We start from the raw sequence: 16,598 nt of genomic DNA on the forward strand, positions 1-16,598 counted from the left end.
ATGAAAAAATAAATATTAATTAATGTAATAAAAATGTGTTCCTGCAAAAAATAAATTGATAATAAAAAAATCTTCCTATAATAAATAAATTAATATGTACATACATACAAATAGCATTAAGAAAATACCATTAATATATGTACGATAATTTCTGCTGTATGTATAAATAGAACAAGTTATCCAATAAGTAAAACAAAAAAGTATTCGTTGAAAAATATCAAGTTGATATTTTCACCCCAGGATCACATTACATACGTAGCAAAGGTCTATTAATAAATTAGATTAATTAAAGTCTTTATATATAGTCATAAAAAATTTTATTCATTTCAATAAAAAACGTGAATTATTTACCTACAATGTACAATTAAAAATATCAATACATAGGTAATCTCCTACTCCTTAATTTGCTAATCTCTTTTTTAAATACATGTGTTTTAAGGGAACTTTAAATCATTGTACCATCCACTTGTGCCTCAATCAATTTCGTTTACATTATAAGCCCTAGACTCCGAAGCTGGAATATTTGTTAAAAAGAAATTAACGTTAATATAATTCATTTTGATTTGCAATTAATGACCCCATCATTTTTATAAATAGACAAGCATAGAATATGATATATGATGTAATATACAATTACATCTAAATAATGGCGCAAATTTGAGGAATTATAAGATACCATTCGTGAAATACTGGAATCCGTCATATAATTTAGTTGAAATGGAATTAATGCTTCGTTCTACCATATTATTCACCTCTTGTTGCAACTGTTCTTCAGTAATACCCATATGAAATCGGCTTTTTAAATTCATTACGGTCGTAGCTCCAGATCTAAAGCACGGCAGTTGAGAGCCTAAACAAAACAATTAGTTTTTGTTCCAAATATTAAGAAATATATTAAGTTTGCAATAAATTAATAAATGCCTTACTCGAACTCATAATTTCTACGATGGGTATAAGCATGTCCTGGTGTTTTCTTGCTGCCACGAATCCCTGAAGGATTAAAATTTTAAAATATTCGAACATATCAGACCCGTATCCCCCCATAACTTCAACGAACTCAGGTGTCAACTTAAATGGCGACATTTCAAAGCCCAAATTTTTCGGGGAAGTAGACAGTATGAAACCGAAATCTATGTGAATTATGTGACCGTCATTGTGCAACAAAATGTTGCCGTTGTGTCTAGACAAACGAAAGACATATTTTCTCGTAATAAATTATAAAATAATCTATTTTTACCTGTCTTTCACCTGAATTAAATAGCAAATCAAACAATAGGCGGCACAGCTTTGCACAAAGTTTCGTTGTGCTGTCAAGAACGCTTCAGAATTACAAGGACCGTATTCTTTGTTGAAATATTCTAGTAAGGATAATTGACTATTTTTCCTAATCTGATGTAGGGACACTGTATCGACTATAGGTTCGATAAGGCCACTGTCGTTGGACAGGCACAAGATTCTAAAGTAAAACGTTTTAAAATGTAATAAAGAACCATTATCAGAACTGCATGCAGGTTATCTGACTTACTTGTATGGACGAATCCAAAGAGGAACATGTTCTATCCTCCAAATTTTCTGGAACATTTCAAGCACTTGTGATGCGAGCAACTCCTGCCTTAAATCATCCCCACATTTAACGATAACGGCGTGCAATTTCCAATTGTTCATGTGTCCATATGGGGAGGTTTCCCTTATACGTCTCTCTTTCTCCTTCCACGGTTCTTTTAGCGCTGCTGCGGACGGGTCTTCAGGGTCATGTGTAAATGTCTTACTCTTTTCTTCGTTAAAAGAACTTGATAACCGTCTTCTAACATCGCGAGCCGAAATAAATAGTGGCGGTTCCCGCGAATCTGTTGATTCTTGGCTCATCTGAGAAATAGTGTCCCGATCTCGGGGCTTCCCCAACTGACAATACTGTTGGGAAACGTCATCGTCTTCCTGACTCCATTCCGGATCATCTTCATATGAGCCAGTGAAATTAGACAAAGACATGGTTTCTAAGGACAAATTTTCTTCAGACTTTGTATAACGTAAAGTGTTCATGATTTTTTGAGGTACACTGGAAGTACAAGGATCCTGAACTTCTAACACTTCTATGTAGATAATGTAAGGAGCTTTATCTTTGGAATTTAAAACGACGGCCACTTGCGGCGGAATGCGTACAATGTGATGGGGATTAAGGTTTTCAAAGGGTAACCAAACGCGTGCAGGAAGGTTTAAGTTAAGGGAAGTCAGCTCGGCAACGAGTTTTGTCGTTTTCGCCTCCTTCGTAGAAAGAAGACTGAGAACTTTACCAATGTTTATCAGCGCGTTCATGAACTCGCGTTGAGGTGCTAACCTTGGAGCCTGCATTAAAAAGAAAACAGGAAACGTGCAAACAAGGGTTAGCTTAATAAAAGCACCAACTTACTATACAGGTACAATCAGTTTTCTGGCCTTTGAGCTTGTTAACTACACCCTGACAAGTTTCAAAACAGACGCATCCATTGTCGAAAGCTTTACCAGAGGCAATGTCACCTAAGCACAGTCTTGTAGAGCCATTTTTATCTTTAGCATTACAAATTAATGGAGATGCGTCGCTTTGCGATCTTTGGTGGGTTTTACGGCCGTGGTTTGGATGGTTGGCCAATAGGAAACGTTCCACATTCGTTTTGACCGTGGAAGTGGAAGGTTCGGACGGTAGTGGACGTAGTTCGTCGGAAAGAATACGATTTTTTAGTTTGACGCTATGAGACTTTTTTGTACAAGGGACCGAAGACTCAGCGTTGTAGGCGTCAAGCAGCCAGGCACATTTTAACGAAAAATCTACCGATTTTCTACATCTGTAAACAACCCAATTAGTATTTTCCAACTGTTTCTAATCTAATGTTTAGTATTCTATATTCTTCCACCAGTCATTCATTCCTCTCGATTCAAACTCGGTCAGTAATTATTACCTTCCCTCCTGTAAGGATGCCTTTATTACAGATAACTACTTACCTTTCAACGAGATACCGATGGAGAACTTCTGCCAAATCAGGCATTTGAATATACATGCAAACAAGCTGTGGCAGGTAAAAATCAACATCACTATCTTTGAAACTAAAGAGTTTATTAACAATATAAGTTAAAACGCCGGATTCTTTGCTCTTAAAGAGGTAATACATGGCCATGTGAACGTCGAAAACTCTGCTTTCAAGCAACCACAACAAACCTCTCGGCCGATTAGATTTTGCACCACATCCTTCGTCTGCCTTACTACCACCAGATTTACTGCTTTCATTACCCGTTGTGTTTTGAAAGAGTTCTACTTTTTTGTTGTTGGACTCTTTTGCTTCTTCTGGATGATTTAAATTTGACGACGGATAGTTACTGAATTCTCCACAAGTTTCGCTACCTGATTCCGAGTCTGCGTGACTTAAATCACTGGAATTTGAAAGTTCTTTTCCAAAATATTTTAATTCAGTGTTTGAACTTTCTTCACTACATGGTAAACCAGAATCGTTCGAGCTTAAGCTGATCACCTCATGTTCATTTGACGCCTTTGTTTGAAAAATAGGGTACAATTCTGATGATTTAACTTGCTCAGATGTAGGAGTGGTGTCCAGTTCTGGAATTTTTTGTAAGGCAGAATCTAAACTACGATTTCGATGATGCAGAGTAAGATGGATACTCGAAGCAGCTGTCACCTGAGTTACAGGTGGCAAAACAATACCCATACACCTAATTAAAAAATTAATATTAGATAATTTTGAAAATATTAATAAACCAAAAATATCATTAATAAATCAGCATGGACAAAGTACCATAAGGAAATACATTAAACTGTAGTCATTTAGAAAAGAAACAAATATAACATTTAAATGAATAATAAGGGAATTCTATGACATTCTAAATTACATTTTCATTATAATATTCTAAATTGCATTATTTATTTTGGTCTTCATAGATTTATTTATATACATTAAATGTATCACATGGCCAGACAAAGTCCTGGAAACTAGAATAGACAACAAAAAACTTTATGTCTGAAAACAACTATTTTAATTAACAACTTATCAAATTTAAAATTACTCTGCACATAATGAAAATTAGATCGCTTAGTATTTACTTACAATAATAAAAAACATTTAATGATTCAAGCAAAATAGAAAACTTAAATAACACAGCTACCTACCTACAATAAACATATTGCCTTATTTTGTCAAAAGTAGCAAGAAAATTCAACTTTTTATACAATGCCTTGTGCAGCAAGTTTATTTTTCTCATTGACTAATTTTTTTAGTTCCACCCCTCAATACATTTTATTGACAATTTCAGTTAAATACCTATAATCTTTCATACTTGTCAATTAAAAATAATTAAGGCCCCTATCTATTGTAATCTAATTCATTTGTTATAAATAAAAACTGAACATGATAGACGAAGTTTAAACTTAAGCTAGACTAATAGTACAATTATGCAAATACAATTATTAATAGTCTTACTTTCAAAAGCTTACCTGAAATCTAAACTCAAATTTCTTTGATGGTTATTCAATTTAACTCTTGGATTCTGAATACTTGTTTTGCCATGAACACTTGGAACACTTATTTTTGAAGGCTCAAGTCGGTCCTGCTGCATGATATTAGGCATTATTGATAAATGCCACTAATATGAAGCTTCAGATATACCAAAAAAGAAATAAAATATCCATTTTAAACTATATAATAGCCTATTTCTTCTTTTTTATAAATGTCACTTTCAGTTTTCATTTACTACCTCACAAACTCTTCATTATTTTATTGCTGCGGACGTTTTCAGTATCAGGCTTAAAAATTCTCACCATCTCTTTCACTTTTTTGTGTGGAATATTTTCTTACGTGATACAGATACGTTTTTTAACTGATTTTACTATACAATAGATAACAAAAACATATGGATTTTTTCATTAACATTAGTGTTTCTTCTTTATATGCATTATTTATGTACGTCTTTAGTAGGGCAACGCTTCTTCCTGATTTTGTGAAACGGAAAATACAAAAGTTCTTAGAAATGTCAAAACTTATCACTATTCCTTTTTTACACCATCACTTTTGTAATTAATAACACCATTTCAATGAGAAATTGATAAGTAATATAACAGTTGTATTTATAATAAACAAAATATCTTCAGAGAACAGGCGCACGTGTAATAAATCCGATAATTAAACAAAATGTCATCCGAATTATACAGTAATCAACAAATAATCACCCTTCAACACATTACATTACAAAGCAAAACAATTTTTTATACGGCCATTTCCGTTTATAACCGGTTGCCGAGCTGTAGAAGTACACATACCTACAGAAAAGTGAACACAAATAGTAATACCACGCCTACAAAAATGGTAACTTAATGTTCATTTGACGCAAATAATTTTGAATGAAGAATGTAATCTTCAATAATTATAATTTGTAAAACAAATAATGATTAAACTAACAAATTTGTTAAATTTACACTAAACATGAAACTAGCAAACAACTTTGTTCTCCTTATAAACATAAACAACTTACTGTGTTATATACAGTGTGTCTCATATATCTCATAGTCACAAAAATCTGTAAAGGGAAATATTCTCATAAAATATTACAAGCAAAAGTATGTTTTATTAATTAATTAAAAATTTGAAAATTTACGTAGATATTTCTGTTTTCGTTAGTGTTGTTTTGCCAATTCGTATAATACAAATAGTGGTGATCGACTTCTTTAACATAGATACTTCTTTGACAATTGGCAAAGCAATGACAATTAAGTGACAGAAAAGAGAAAAAAAAGATAAACTCCAAGGTAGTAATTTGCGTGGGACACTTTTTGCTTATATTGTGATATTTTCTTTGGTTTTTCATTAATGTTTACTAAAAGACCTAATTAGCAACACTTTATGGAAAATTACGCTTTGAAGGGATTAGTAAGGAGTCATTTAAATGTAATGAATAGTTAACGTATCAAACTAAAAATTATCAGTTTATCAAGAAAATATTTTCCAGGCAACTTAAAAATGAAAAATATGTAGGAAAATAAGACATGTCCATAAAGATAACGTTAGAAATTGGCCATGAAGCAGCTATTAGAACCAAGAGGACTCCTGAGGGTTTCACCCATGATTGGGAGGTGTTTATTAGAGGATGTGATAATGCTAATATTCAAAATTACATTGAAAAAGTTATTTTTCACCTTCATGAAACGTTCCAAAAACCAAAACGAGGTTAATAATTATTACCTATAACCACTGCTATTTTCAAAATAAAAAAGTTGATGAATATGTCTAAGTGCATTTAAGAATGCCATAGTAACTAAAACATTATTGATTGTGGTCATTTTTAGTTGTTAAGGAGCCTCCCTATTCTGTAAAAGAGTCGGGATATGCAGGATTCACCTTACCCATTGAAATCTACTTGAGGAACAAAGATGAACCAAAAAAGATAACTTTTAACTATGATTTAACTTTACAACCAACTGGTCCTGCTATTTGCAAGTTGCAAAAGGAAAAGTTTGTGTTTAATAATCCTTCTGAAGAATTCCGGCATAAACTATTAAAAGGTGGTGGAATGGTAAAGGAAAATAGGTATTTAACTATTTTTTTTATGTAATAAGGACTTCCTTATAGATTGTGAACTCCGCTACATCAGATGATATAAATCACGAAAAATCGTCACATCCTGATGATAAAATTCAGCTCGTAAGCAAACCAAAGCTTAGTATAGGTGAAAACCCCAGGAAGCATAAGACTAAGATTGAGGAACCTCGCATTTTTAACAGCTTTCAGGAATTGTTTGGAACTCCAATTACAAAAACAACCACCAAGGTCTTTTCTGAACCCAAAAGTAATTCAAATAACATTTCAAAAGATGATAACAATAAATTGTCGACATCAAAACACGAGAAAGGTAAGGTTTTTTTAGAAGTCTTAAAATATTTGAAAAATTTACTTACAGATAAGGAAAAAGTAAAGAAACATTCTTCACACAAATCAAAAGACAAAGATAAAGTCAAAGAAAAAAGCAAAGCAGAATGTGAAAAGAAAAGCAAAAGCGAGAAAAATCGTGAAGACAAAAAGGAGAAAAGAGACAAAGATGAAAAGAACCGAGAAAAAAAAGAAAAAAAGGAAAAATCGCCGAGACCAAGGAGTTCATCACCTAAACATCTGAGTCCCAAAACTCCTCCTAGCCCCGTCATAAAACAGGACGAGAAGAAAGAAAATTTCCTTAAAGAGAAAGAGAGAAAGCTGGAAAAATCTGAACAAAAATTACAGGCCATCGAAAGCAGCAATAAGAAAAAGGAAAGATATGACAAAGACACTTTTGAAAAACGAAATAAAGAAAAATCTTTCATTAAAAGCAGTGATTCTAAAGAGAACAAAGTGAACAACAAAGAAAAGGATAAAGGGGAAATTAAGAAAGAAAAGGACATTTTTGTACCCCCTCATAGTAAAATAGAAAAGAGGGAGAAGAACAAGGAAGTTATTAAAGAACCTAAAACCCCAACAATAGAGTCTGAGGATCTCATTAAAAAGGATAAATCTGAACGAAACGACGAAAAAAAGCATAAACACAAAAAGAAAGACAAAGATAAAAAGGATAAAGAAAAGAAAAAAGAAAGCAAATCTAAATCTCATAAATCAGAAGAATCAGCAGTCAACTTGAACTCTTCCGATAAAAATTTTGAAAATAAAGAAATCTTTCAGGCTGAAGAAGAAAGAAGCAGGAGACTAAAAAACGAATATTCTACCCCCAAGTTTACTGAAAAGAGTCCCGAATTGAAGAAGGAGGTCAACTCAGACAGCTCAGTTTCTTCCCCTGTAAGTGTACACGAAGAGATACATTTACCGCCCCCTGAACCGATCAAGGACGAATTAGACTCTAAACCGGAAACATTAACGAAACACAAGAAAGAAAAGAAAGAGAAAAAATCAAAAGGGGATAAGGAGAGCAAGAAACTGAAACGCAAGTCTGAGGTAAAGAACGAAAACGAACCCGTGGAGAAAATTAAAAAGGACGAAACAAAGGAAAACGAAAAGGAAGATAATCAACATAAGGAGCCGGATGTAAAAGAAGAAGTTGTACCTGCTAATAATGAGGTGAAAACTGACGAAGAACCTGCACCACAGGAAGATGAAGATGCCGGAGAAAACGATGAAAACAGGGAAGCATACATGAACCGTCTAAAGGATCTCCAACAGAGAATAATGACATTGGAGGACAACGACGAGCTGCAAAAGGTCGTGGAATTGATTGCCAAGACGGGGAAGTACGAAGTGTCTGCGCGAACGTTCGATTTCGACCTGTGCTTGTTGGAGCGATCTACGATCAGAAAATTGCAAGAATTTTTCGATATCTAAATGTGGATAAATGTCCCTTTGTCGTACTAATTGTGCTATACTCCCTCCCTTTAAATACATTGTCTTTATCATCAACGTAAGAAACTATCGACTTTTTTTTAACAGGGTGCTAAATTTAGCACCAGGTTAAAAACGACAAGCGATTTTAGCAGCATTGCTAACTTTAACAACTATAAATTGAGCTTCGCTAAGTTGAAAATGGTTACAGTAACGAAACGATAAATGTGTTTGACTTTGGAGCACGTCTATAAAGTAAAGTAAATTATGATTTTTGAAAGAATGTCTTTTTTAAGGTTGCTTTAAAGCGATTGGAGGTGTAAAATTGCATGTGTGAACTTTATAAATGTGTATTAAAGTCATCCTATTTAGCGTTAGTCTTACTTAACAAGCCAGGAGGCATTCAAACCCGTTTTCTACTTTACGACGGTTCTTACGTTTATTGTACATGTCAAATAAACTGATAAATATTGTCGTAGCAACTTTATGTAATAATGCATTTCACGAAAATTAGTCGTCAAAAAAGGTCCCACATTTAATTCGTTCTGCAGTGTATTACGTCACGAATTGTTTCCTGACGTAAATGAAATCGTATCGTGAAATGGAGACGCGAAACGTTTCGTGAAATGCAACTAATAAATGGTCAGTGGAAACAAAAACATTTTTCCAGTCTATAATAGTATTGAACTATTTTTAATGGCAAAGCATATCTTGAAAAGTATTGAACATTTTACAGGCTACACCAAGGAATTTTTAACATGGAATTTTAATTAACTCGGTGCATTTCGTGAAATGTTCTGACGTTTCATAAAATGCTACATTACTCTATGTGACTGTTGTGAAAAAACAGTTGAACGAGTACTGAAATTTTATTCTAAATAGATAATTTTATTTGTGACACATCACACGCGTGTGTATATATTTTTGTTTCTTTTCTTTTGGGTATATATTTAGCGTTTTAATTAGTTAATGATTATTTAGTTATTATATTTATTTCGATTCGTTCTATTTATTTTCATTATTGGTCGTATATGTACCAGTTACTATTATTTGGATCTGTTGTATGTGGATGATTGCTTTTGTTTGGTGTGTGCATTTTGTTAATTATAATATGCTTTTATTGTACATTTTACAAAGGTCTTAAATATATACGAGAGAACGCGAAGAATGGATGAATGGCGGTTTCTTTTTTTTAAGTAATTTAATGTTAAAACATACTCACAAAACTTAAACAATAAGGTAGCCAAAGATGTAAAAAACAAATTTTAGGCTGTGTCGTGAATGAGGATGTACAAATTAAATTTATGTTAAAAATTATAGAAATTCCATTAAATGCATGTTTTTTGGCTACCTATCATCTATTTTATTACGTACCTAGATGTGATTAGATTAATTCGTTATATAACTCTCGCCAAAGGTTTATTTAAATTAATTGTTTCTGTATATTGAACATTTTTTAGTTTACTACAGCCTAAATAAATTAGAAAATTGAGAAAAAAAAAACATATAGCCGGTAAATGCACATCACAAGGCTGTAGGGATAATTATTTTATGAACGTAACAATAAAAAGAAATAAAAAATTAAAATAAATTTGCATCACTTAATTTTTCGCATACCGTGTACTTTTTGTGAATAAGCTTTTACTTATTAATTTTGTAAATATAGTTTTATTTATTTCATCAACTTGTATTGCGTAGAATAATATTATGTTTTGTAAAAAATCTATACCTTTGCAGTAATACTTTCTTGATCAGTTTGCATAGCTTATTATATGTAAATATTTTGTTACGTGTATATTTTAATAGTGTATTTCGATCTAGAACTTTTACCAGTTGAGAATCTCCAAACAGATTTTCGTAACGTTATCAAATGAATCATGTCACTACGTTAACATGTACTGATTGTAGATAATTTTAAATGCTTTCTTTTGTTGTAGAAAGCTATTGCATTTTTTATTTTATTTTTTTTTCTTTCATTATACATGTAAACCATCTCTGTACTCGTTCACAAATAAAGCATTATATTATTTATGGAAAATCCTAGTTTTTATATTCTAAAACAAAGACGTTAATCACGATTTATATTAATTATTGCACAATTCTGCTTTGGCAGCCAATTTTTGGAAATAAGTACAGACAAAGACACAATTTTTTGTGTTGTGCTTCGAGGCTTGGTCTTTATCATCAATAAAACTAATTCATATTTAATATTAAGCTATTAAAAGTTTTCGTATACAAAGACGGCAATAATAGCCTTAACGACTGCAACTATGCAATATTCGCTTGCTAACAAGTGTGAAGAGGGGGTAACAACGCGGTACGTATGGGCGGAAGCAAGTTTTTACTTCCACCTCACCGTAAAGGATGCGTCAGACACGAATTATTTGCTTCACCGTTGATTAGCGAAATCGCGGAAATATTTTAGTTTCATAATAATAATTAACTATTGTATGCATGTAGACATACAGACTTCGAAACCTTATCAAAAAAGGTTTCTTTTTGGTATAAAATTAGTACTAATAAAATAAACATTGCCCACCCCAGTAAATCATATTAAATCCGGAAAGTACCGAAAATAACATTACCACTCCAAAAATAGTAATAAATAATTGCCCACCCTGGTATAAAAAACGAACATCAACAATTGCATTAGACCGCATAAAGGGTCATTAACATTGGACATAAACTTTATTTTTTTATCTTAACACACTATGCTATGTATATATCTTTTTTATTTTATTTACAGGCATGTGTACAAACATTACATCAAACTGATAACATTATCGATAAGCCTAACGCGACCATAGTCCACTTAAATTAACTTATACAATGTAATACAAAAGGCACAAATTAAGTAAATAAAATTTGTTTATTGATAAAAATTACACGTACATATATACAAAAAAAAAGAAACAGCCCTTGGTGCAGATTTTTTTTAAACCAGCTGTATAAAAAATGTAGTCGATCCGTCTCTCCAAGAGGGATCGTCTACAATTTTAGCCCTACACAGAGGGCAAGTTTGTTCCCTGTCGAACCATGTGGTTACACATGTTTCACAAAAAATATGTTTACAAGTCAAAAGGACTGGTGTGTCATATTCATCATGACATATAGGGCATTGGTGACCAGCCATCTGTAACTGATCTTTATTTGGAGACGAGCCCAAACTCTAAAAAGAAAGGAATTAGTTGAGCCACCTTGTGCATTTAATTAACTGCTTACGATATTTCGTAGTAATTTAAAAAGAGACTCTTTAAATAGTTTAAGGCGACTCATAAGGTCTGGACCTTTGGAAACCATATAAGCTGCTGAAAGTATCACACCTACAAATTTTTCTGCACCATGATAAAAATCCAACAGGAAATGGAGCCACAACTGAATTGGTACCAGACTTCTATATAACTGAGAAACAGCTTCCAAAAACAAAAAATATTTTCCCTGAAAATTATTTTATTTGTTAGATATTCTTTGATTGATTTACATTATTAAAACAGTATCATGCAGTTGTCTTTATCATTAATATTAACAAGTTTTTGTTCTTCACACAAAAAATAAATAAAAACACATTTAAGTGGATTAAGTTTCTTTATTGAAAACTTTTATACAATGTTAAAAATAATATTAAAGTATTTGCTAACTTACCCTTTTCTTAAACTGGATAATTTGGCTTGGTAGAGCAGCTAAAATGATTTTAAAAACGATAGTTATCAGTTTTAAAATGAAATCGGCCATTGCAATAGTCCAAATTAGGTCCCAAACTGATGAAGGGAGTTCCAGCGGTGGTACAAGAAGTAAATAGTAATATAACTTATCATTTTTCTGGACATAATGAATGAAAAGTAAACAGACAATAATATAAATCACAGCCAAGAATAGCTTTGATAAGTTTCTTCTACTCTGCTTTGCTGTTTCTTTTTTAAGTACTGAATTGCAATGCGTAAATGTTGTTAATAGGACAATGAAATTTAAAATATCATGTCCATTATCATATAAACATTTTAAAAGGAGAATTAAGACAAAGGGGATATATTTTAAAAAAATCTGTAACAAAAAATTACGTTAATGTGCTTGAAATAAAATTGACCCAAAAAACAAGAAACATGCTAATTATAAATTTATGAAACAAAGAATGCAAATGCAGGGCTTTAAAAGTATATTTTGGTAAACGAAAATTGCAAGTTTGTCAAAATTATTAGAGCGTTCACGAAATATAAGCAAGGTAAATACAACCCCTTTTTGTAACACCCTATATGTTAAATTAAATGTCATATTCTTACTTGCAAGGATCGATGTGCTTCAATAAGCCTTAAAGTTTCAGCAGTAGAACTGTCTTCTCCGTTATTTTCTGTACTTTCACCAGTTTCAGGAGTAGGATTGTGATTATTTTGCAATCTGTTGGTGTTTGGAGCGTTCTCTAAATTTATTACAACGCTGTCTGCCAAATTATTGCTTTGTTGTGAATTATTATGGTCCCCTTCATTATGTGGCCCTAAAAGGGCCGATAAAGATATTCTTCTACTAACTTGTTGAGATCTACCATTGTTATCTTCACTGTAATTGCTAGTATTTGATGATATCACATTATTTTGAGTAGGGCTACTGTACTGTCGAAGTAAAGTTCCTAGATGTAAATTATTAAGAGGAATCATGAAAGATGACGCGTTGGTCCGCGAACTTTCAGATCTACCTTCATTTGGCAAGTTGTTTTGTAAATATGGCATTTGAGAAGAAATAAAATTATTCATGGTTACAATTCCAACCTACTTTTCCTGTAGATTTGTGTAGTCTCTTCACTGCTGCTCTGTTTCTGACTGTCGTCAAACAACATTCATTTCAGTATGTTTTTATCAGAATAATCATACAAATGACTTTTTTAATATTTTTACAAAAAAAAGAGTTTACTTTGGACAAGACGCCAGTAGCAACCAGTAGGTTGATTTACACTTCACAACACAAAATAGTCTTCGAATAATTATTAAAAATTATGCACAATGCAGAGAATAATTAAATACCTCACTTATTTGTAATTATTTATTCGAAAACACATAGTCCTTTGCTATCACACAAATTAATCAACAAAATTACTGTCACACTGCCGTAGCTGGAACTGGAACAACTGAACCTGATAAGTTATTTTAATACCGTTATTTTGTTCGTCTTCACACAGTCATGCTCGTTAACAAAATAACGAATAACGCGTTATCCATTTGAAATTTATTAATGAAACATGAAAATAATTTAAGAAATTAATTAAAATTCATTATAATTTGGGAACGTTGCTTTTAATCATAAAATAATAATAATAAATAGTTAAAAGATGGCTGACCACAGCCTACTGCAAGAACTTTTTCAGCGGTAAATGCATATTCATTACCCTTTGTAGATCTATTATCTATGTGCATATTTGAAAAGTGCGGTATCTTTAAAATGACGCAACGCATGCTTACAATTTTCTGTCATTTATTTACCGTAAAATAAAAATAAACGAGTTCTCAACGCTTACAAGTAATGCTTGCTTTATATTTTTGTAATCTAGTAATTAATATTGTAATTTTGCGCACATTACAAAAGAAATCTAATATTTGTAATGAGAATTATACTGCACAAATGCAGTGTGCTTTATCGTAGTGTTACTGGTATAGTCCTGGTTTGAAACCATTAATAAAATGTAAATAACCCATCATTTTGTAGGTATTAAAACTAAAATGTCTATATCTAGTGGAGTTATACAAAGTGCGATAACTAATAAACTCAAGACAAACTTAAATACTACGCATTTGGAAGTTATCAATGAATCTTACATGCACAATGTTCCTAAAGGGTCAGAGACCCATTTTAAAGTGGTGGTAATTTCAGAAAAATTTAAAGATCTGCCCTTAATAAAACGTCACCGGTTGGTAAATAATTTATTGAAAGACGAATTACAATCTGGTGTCCATGCCTTATCGATTGTTGCTAAGACACCAGAGCAGTGGCAAGAGAGTGATAAAATAATAGAATCTAGTCCAAACTGCAGAGGTGGTTTTGGGAAATAACAGGCTACATTAAAAATGTAAAAATGTAAATATAGGTATATTATCAATAAAAAAATAGTATCTTTGCATTTGTGTTTCATTTTTATTGTATACATATAGGTGTAGTCTTATAATACGTTTATATACTTATAAATAAGCCATTTATGCCACTTTTCGGGTGAAAATTATTGGGTTGTATAGAGTATAATAAGTTAATTAAAAGATAATTAAAACCAGGAAAATTAGAAATCATGATGCAATAGCTTATGCAACCCTATATACACAAATTTAAATTTTGAATTCGCGGGATAGTTTTAAAGAGCGCAAAGTGTAGTTATAATTACCTAAAAGGAAAATAAATAAATCAAAATTTAAAAAGTGAGATTATATTTGGGTCATTTTTTATATGTATGTAACATTAATTCTAAAAGAGAAAATTCAGTGTTCATGTCTGTTGGCTATGTTAGCATCCCTGGAAACATTTTTCCCTCGAAGTACCAAATCTTGGCAAGGAGATTTATGAGTATCTCTCGTGGGTTCGTCATCAGCAGCTCTCACTTGTAACAAAAACATCCTTCTAGTTTTCGTAGATAAATTCAGGAAGGATCCATGAAGTAAAAGATACGAAAATATAACAATCTCGCCCTTCTTCGCATGTACTGGGGTTGCTCCGGTCAGTGGGTACTTTTGGGGGTCAACATAATGGTACTTTCCAGTTTTATCCTCCTTTAATCCATAGTCTTCCAGAGGTCCAAGTTTGTGGCTTCCTGGATAAACTGCAAGACCCCCATTTTCTGGAGTAGTATCATCTAGATGAATGAAAACAGCCAACATGGTATGCTTTTTGTAAGGAAAATAATGATAATCTTGGTGCATCGGAAACGGCGCCCCTTTTTCGGGAGGTTTTATGTGGGCCTTTGTGTGATGCAAAAGTATATCCGGCGTATCCATGATGTCCTCAAGGGCATCCAATAACTTTGGATGTGTGATAAGTCTTGTAAATACTGCATTGTGCATTTGTAGATTGTGAATTGATTTCACCTGAAAATAATAAAAGTAATTGAACTTTTTTCCGAAGCAAATGAAATTTTTGAAATACACTTACACTTGCTTTGATACCCTCACTGAGTTTCTTTACTTCATCACCACCCCATGCAGCTTCAAGACCTTTTTCATTTTCACGTTGTTTTCGTTGAAACAGTTTATCATACGTTTCCAAAATTTCGTCTATTTCTTGTCTAGATAATACATTGTCCAGTTTTATGTACCCATTTTCTCTGTAAAAGTGTTTCTGTTGGTCTGTTAATAATTTTAGTTCTGGCATTTTGCTTTAAAAATACAGTTCGATTCGCATATGAGTGCAAGAATATGTTAAAAGAGCGACAGATTAAACAAACAATTTCCAAGATAACAGCATCTCCTCTATTTGTGATGACAACAAAAATAAAATAATAACACGCTATCAGCAATAATTTTCAGGTTTTTGGAAAATCTTTTATAATTGCCTTTGTATGTATCTGTTTATTAACAAAATCATATATAATCATATATCATTGTGGATTCAATTTTAATCATTTATCTATAATAGTCGTAAGAATCATATTTTCAATTGAATAAATTTGTCTAAACAATTATTAAATTACATAATTAGTTTTATGTATGGTGCAAACCGAAATTAATCGTATTGGAGAAGTTATACATATAAACCTACTGTTGATATTTTTAAACACTGGTAGATAAAGTATTTAAAATGCTACACAATTTAGTAAACAAGCTGAATATAAGATAGTAATTGCCTGAAAGTACCAAAATACATTAAAGCTATTATGGGTCATCAGCGAAGAGAATTTTATAGTTGGAAACTGCTGGGGTGCAATTTCGACCCCCAACTTAAACTGTCGCTTATATTTTTTGAATAATTAATTTCTCCCTGATAAAAAATGCTGAAAGAACCAAAATGTATTAAAGTTGTTGCAAGGTATCAGTGAAGAGAATTTTATAGTTGGAAACTGCTGGGGTGCAATTTCGACCCCCAACTTAAACTGTCGCTTATATTTTTTGAATAATTAATTTCTCCCTGATAAAAAATGCTGAAAGAACCAAAATGTATTAAAGTTGTTGCAAGGTATCAGTGAAGAGAATTTTATAGTTGGAAATTTGCAACCCGGTAGCGTTTTCAACCCCCAATTTAAAATAGCAAATTTTATTTCCGTATATCATCTCCTTGGAAGATTAAGTTTTTGTTTTCTGA

At 32.1% G+C, this 16,598-nt stretch overlaps 5 protein-coding genes across 8 annotated transcripts; 2 read left to right on the forward strand and 3 right to left on the reverse strand.

Annotated features, from left to right (window-relative positions):
- Positions 1–91: 91 nt before the first annotated feature.
- LOC108735671 (phosphatidylinositol 4-kinase beta) lies at positions 92–5,342 on the reverse strand. Of its 2 annotated transcripts, none has more exons than XM_018467739.2 (7): positions 4,154–4,445; positions 2,977–3,699; positions 2,408–2,819; positions 1,526–2,343; positions 1,238–1,456; positions 927–1,180; positions 92–850 (listed from the first exon to the last, which is right to left on the reverse strand). In XM_018467739.2, the coding sequence occupies exons 1-7, from the start codon at positions 4,243–4,245 to the stop codon at positions 666–668; spliced, it is 2,703 nt and encodes a 900-aa protein (XP_018323241.1). In that variant the 5' UTR covers positions 4,246–4,445; the 3' UTR covers positions 92–665. The 2 variants fall into 2 exon arrangements, with proteins under 2 accessions (XP_018323241.1, XP_025830056.1); XM_025974271.1 differs by lacking the exon at positions 4,154–4,445 and adding an exon at positions 4,478–5,342 and having other exon boundaries at positions 93–850.
- A 282-nt stretch (positions 5,343–5,624) lies between these two features.
- On the forward strand, positions 5,625–10,371 carry LOC108735672 (protein ENL). Its single transcript, XM_018467740.2, has 5 exons — positions 5,625–5,924; positions 5,986–6,203; positions 6,323–6,549; positions 6,606–6,885; positions 6,934–10,371. The coding sequence occupies exons 2-5, from the start codon at positions 6,023–6,025 to the stop codon at positions 8,334–8,336; spliced, it is 2,091 nt and encodes a 696-aa protein (XP_018323242.1). The 5' UTR covers positions 5,625–5,924; positions 5,986–6,022; the 3' UTR covers positions 8,337–10,371.
- A 677-nt stretch (positions 10,372–11,048) lies between these two features.
- LOC108735673 (RING finger and transmembrane domain-containing protein 2) lies at positions 11,049–13,569 on the reverse strand. Its single transcript, XM_018467742.2, has 4 exons — positions 12,611–13,569; positions 11,976–12,374; positions 11,556–11,771; positions 11,049–11,502 (listed from the first exon to the last, which is right to left on the reverse strand). Exons 1-4 carry the CDS (start codon positions 13,076–13,078, stop codon positions 11,269–11,271), a joined length of 1,317 nt encoding a protein of 438 aa, XP_018323244.1. The 5' UTR covers positions 13,079–13,569; the 3' UTR covers positions 11,049–11,268.
- A 33-nt stretch (positions 13,570–13,602) lies between these two features.
- Positions 13,603–14,434, forward strand: LOC108735678 (bolA-like protein DDB_G0274169). 3 transcript variants are annotated; one of them, XM_018467748.1, is made up of 2 exons: positions 13,603–13,688; positions 14,025–14,434. In XM_018467748.1, exon 2 carries the CDS (start codon positions 14,039–14,041, stop codon positions 14,366–14,368), a length of 330 nt encoding a protein of 109 aa, XP_018323250.1. In that variant the 5' UTR covers positions 13,603–13,688; positions 14,025–14,038; the 3' UTR covers positions 14,369–14,434. The 3 variants fall into 3 exon arrangements, with proteins under 3 accessions (XP_018323250.1, XP_018323249.1, XP_018323248.1); XM_018467747.1 differs by lacking the exon at positions 13,603–13,688 and adding an exon at positions 13,713–13,838; XM_018467746.1 differs by lacking the exon at positions 13,603–13,688 and adding an exon at positions 13,714–13,969.
- A 283-nt stretch (positions 14,435–14,717) lies between these two features.
- Positions 14,718–15,837, reverse strand: LOC108735674 (probable alpha-ketoglutarate-dependent hypophosphite dioxygenase). The gene is made up of 2 exons (XM_018467743.2): positions 15,453–15,837; positions 14,718–15,388 (listed from the first exon to the last, which is right to left on the reverse strand). Exons 1-2 carry the CDS (start codon positions 15,669–15,671, stop codon positions 14,786–14,788), a joined length of 822 nt encoding a protein of 273 aa, XP_018323245.1. The 5' UTR covers positions 15,672–15,837; the 3' UTR covers positions 14,718–14,785.
- Positions 15,838–16,598: the final 761 nt, after the last annotated feature.

Source organism: Agrilus planipennis, unplaced genomic scaffold (assembly GCF_000699045.2).
Source record: "Agrilus planipennis isolate EAB-ADULT unplaced genomic scaffold, Apla_2.0 scaffold86, whole genome shotgun sequence".
NCBI classification, from domain to species: domain Eukaryota; kingdom Metazoa; phylum Arthropoda; class Insecta; order Coleoptera; family Buprestidae; genus Agrilus; species Agrilus planipennis.

Excerpts from the sequence above, each read along its gene's own strand:
- LOC108735671 (XM_025974271.1), bottom strand. The coding sequence starts at position 4,611 with ATGCCTAATATCATGCAGCAGGACCGACTTGAGCCTTCAAAAATAAGT. Across the intron at positions 3,700-4,477 it reads AATTTGAGTTTAGATTTCAG|GTGTATGGGTATTGTTTTGC; the intron begins GTAAGCTTTTGA and ends TTTTTTAATTAG. Across the intron at positions 2,344-2,407 it reads AAACTGATTGTACCTGTATA|GCTCCAAGGTTAGCACCTCA; the intron begins GTAAGTTGGTGC and ends TTTTTAATGCAG.
- LOC108735673 (XM_018467742.2), bottom strand. The coding sequence starts at position 13,078 with ATGAATAATTTTATTTCTTCTCAAATGCCATATTTACAAAACAACTTG. Across the intron at positions 12,375-12,610 it reads AAGCACATCGATCCTTGCAA|ATTTTTTTAAAATATATCCC; the intron begins GTAAGAATATGA and ends TTTTTGTTACAG. Across the intron at positions 11,503-11,555 it reads TTAAATTACTACGAAATATC|AGTTTGGGCTCGTCTCCAAA; the intron begins GTAAGCAGTTAA and ends CTTTCTTTTTAG.
- LOC108735672 (XM_018467740.2), top strand. The coding sequence starts at position 6,023 with ATGTCCATAAAGATAACGTTAGAAATTGGCCATGAAGCAGCTATTAGA. Across the intron at positions 6,550-6,605 it reads TATTAAAAGGTGGTGGAATG|ATTGTGAACTCCGCTACATC; the intron begins GTAAAGGAAAAT and ends ACTTCCTTATAG. Across the intron at positions 6,886-6,933 it reads GACATCAAAACACGAGAAAG|ATAAGGAAAAAGTAAAGAAA; the intron begins GTAAGGTTTTTT and ends ATTTACTTACAG.
- LOC108735678 (XM_018467746.1), top strand. The coding sequence starts at position 13,921 with ATGAGAATTATACTGCACAAATGCAGTGTGCTTTATCGTAGTGTTACT. Across the intron at positions 13,970-14,024 it reads GCTTTATCGTAGTGTTACTG|GTATTAAAACTAAAATGTCT; the intron begins GTATAGTCCTGG and ends ATCATTTTGTAG.
- LOC108735674 (XM_018467743.2), bottom strand. The coding sequence starts at position 15,671 with ATGCCAGAACTAAAATTATTAACAGACCAACAGAAACACTTTTACAGA. Across the intron at positions 15,389-15,452 it reads GTGAGGGTATCAAAGCAAGT|GTGAAATCAATTCACAATCT; the intron begins GTAAGTGTATTT and ends TATTATTTTCAG.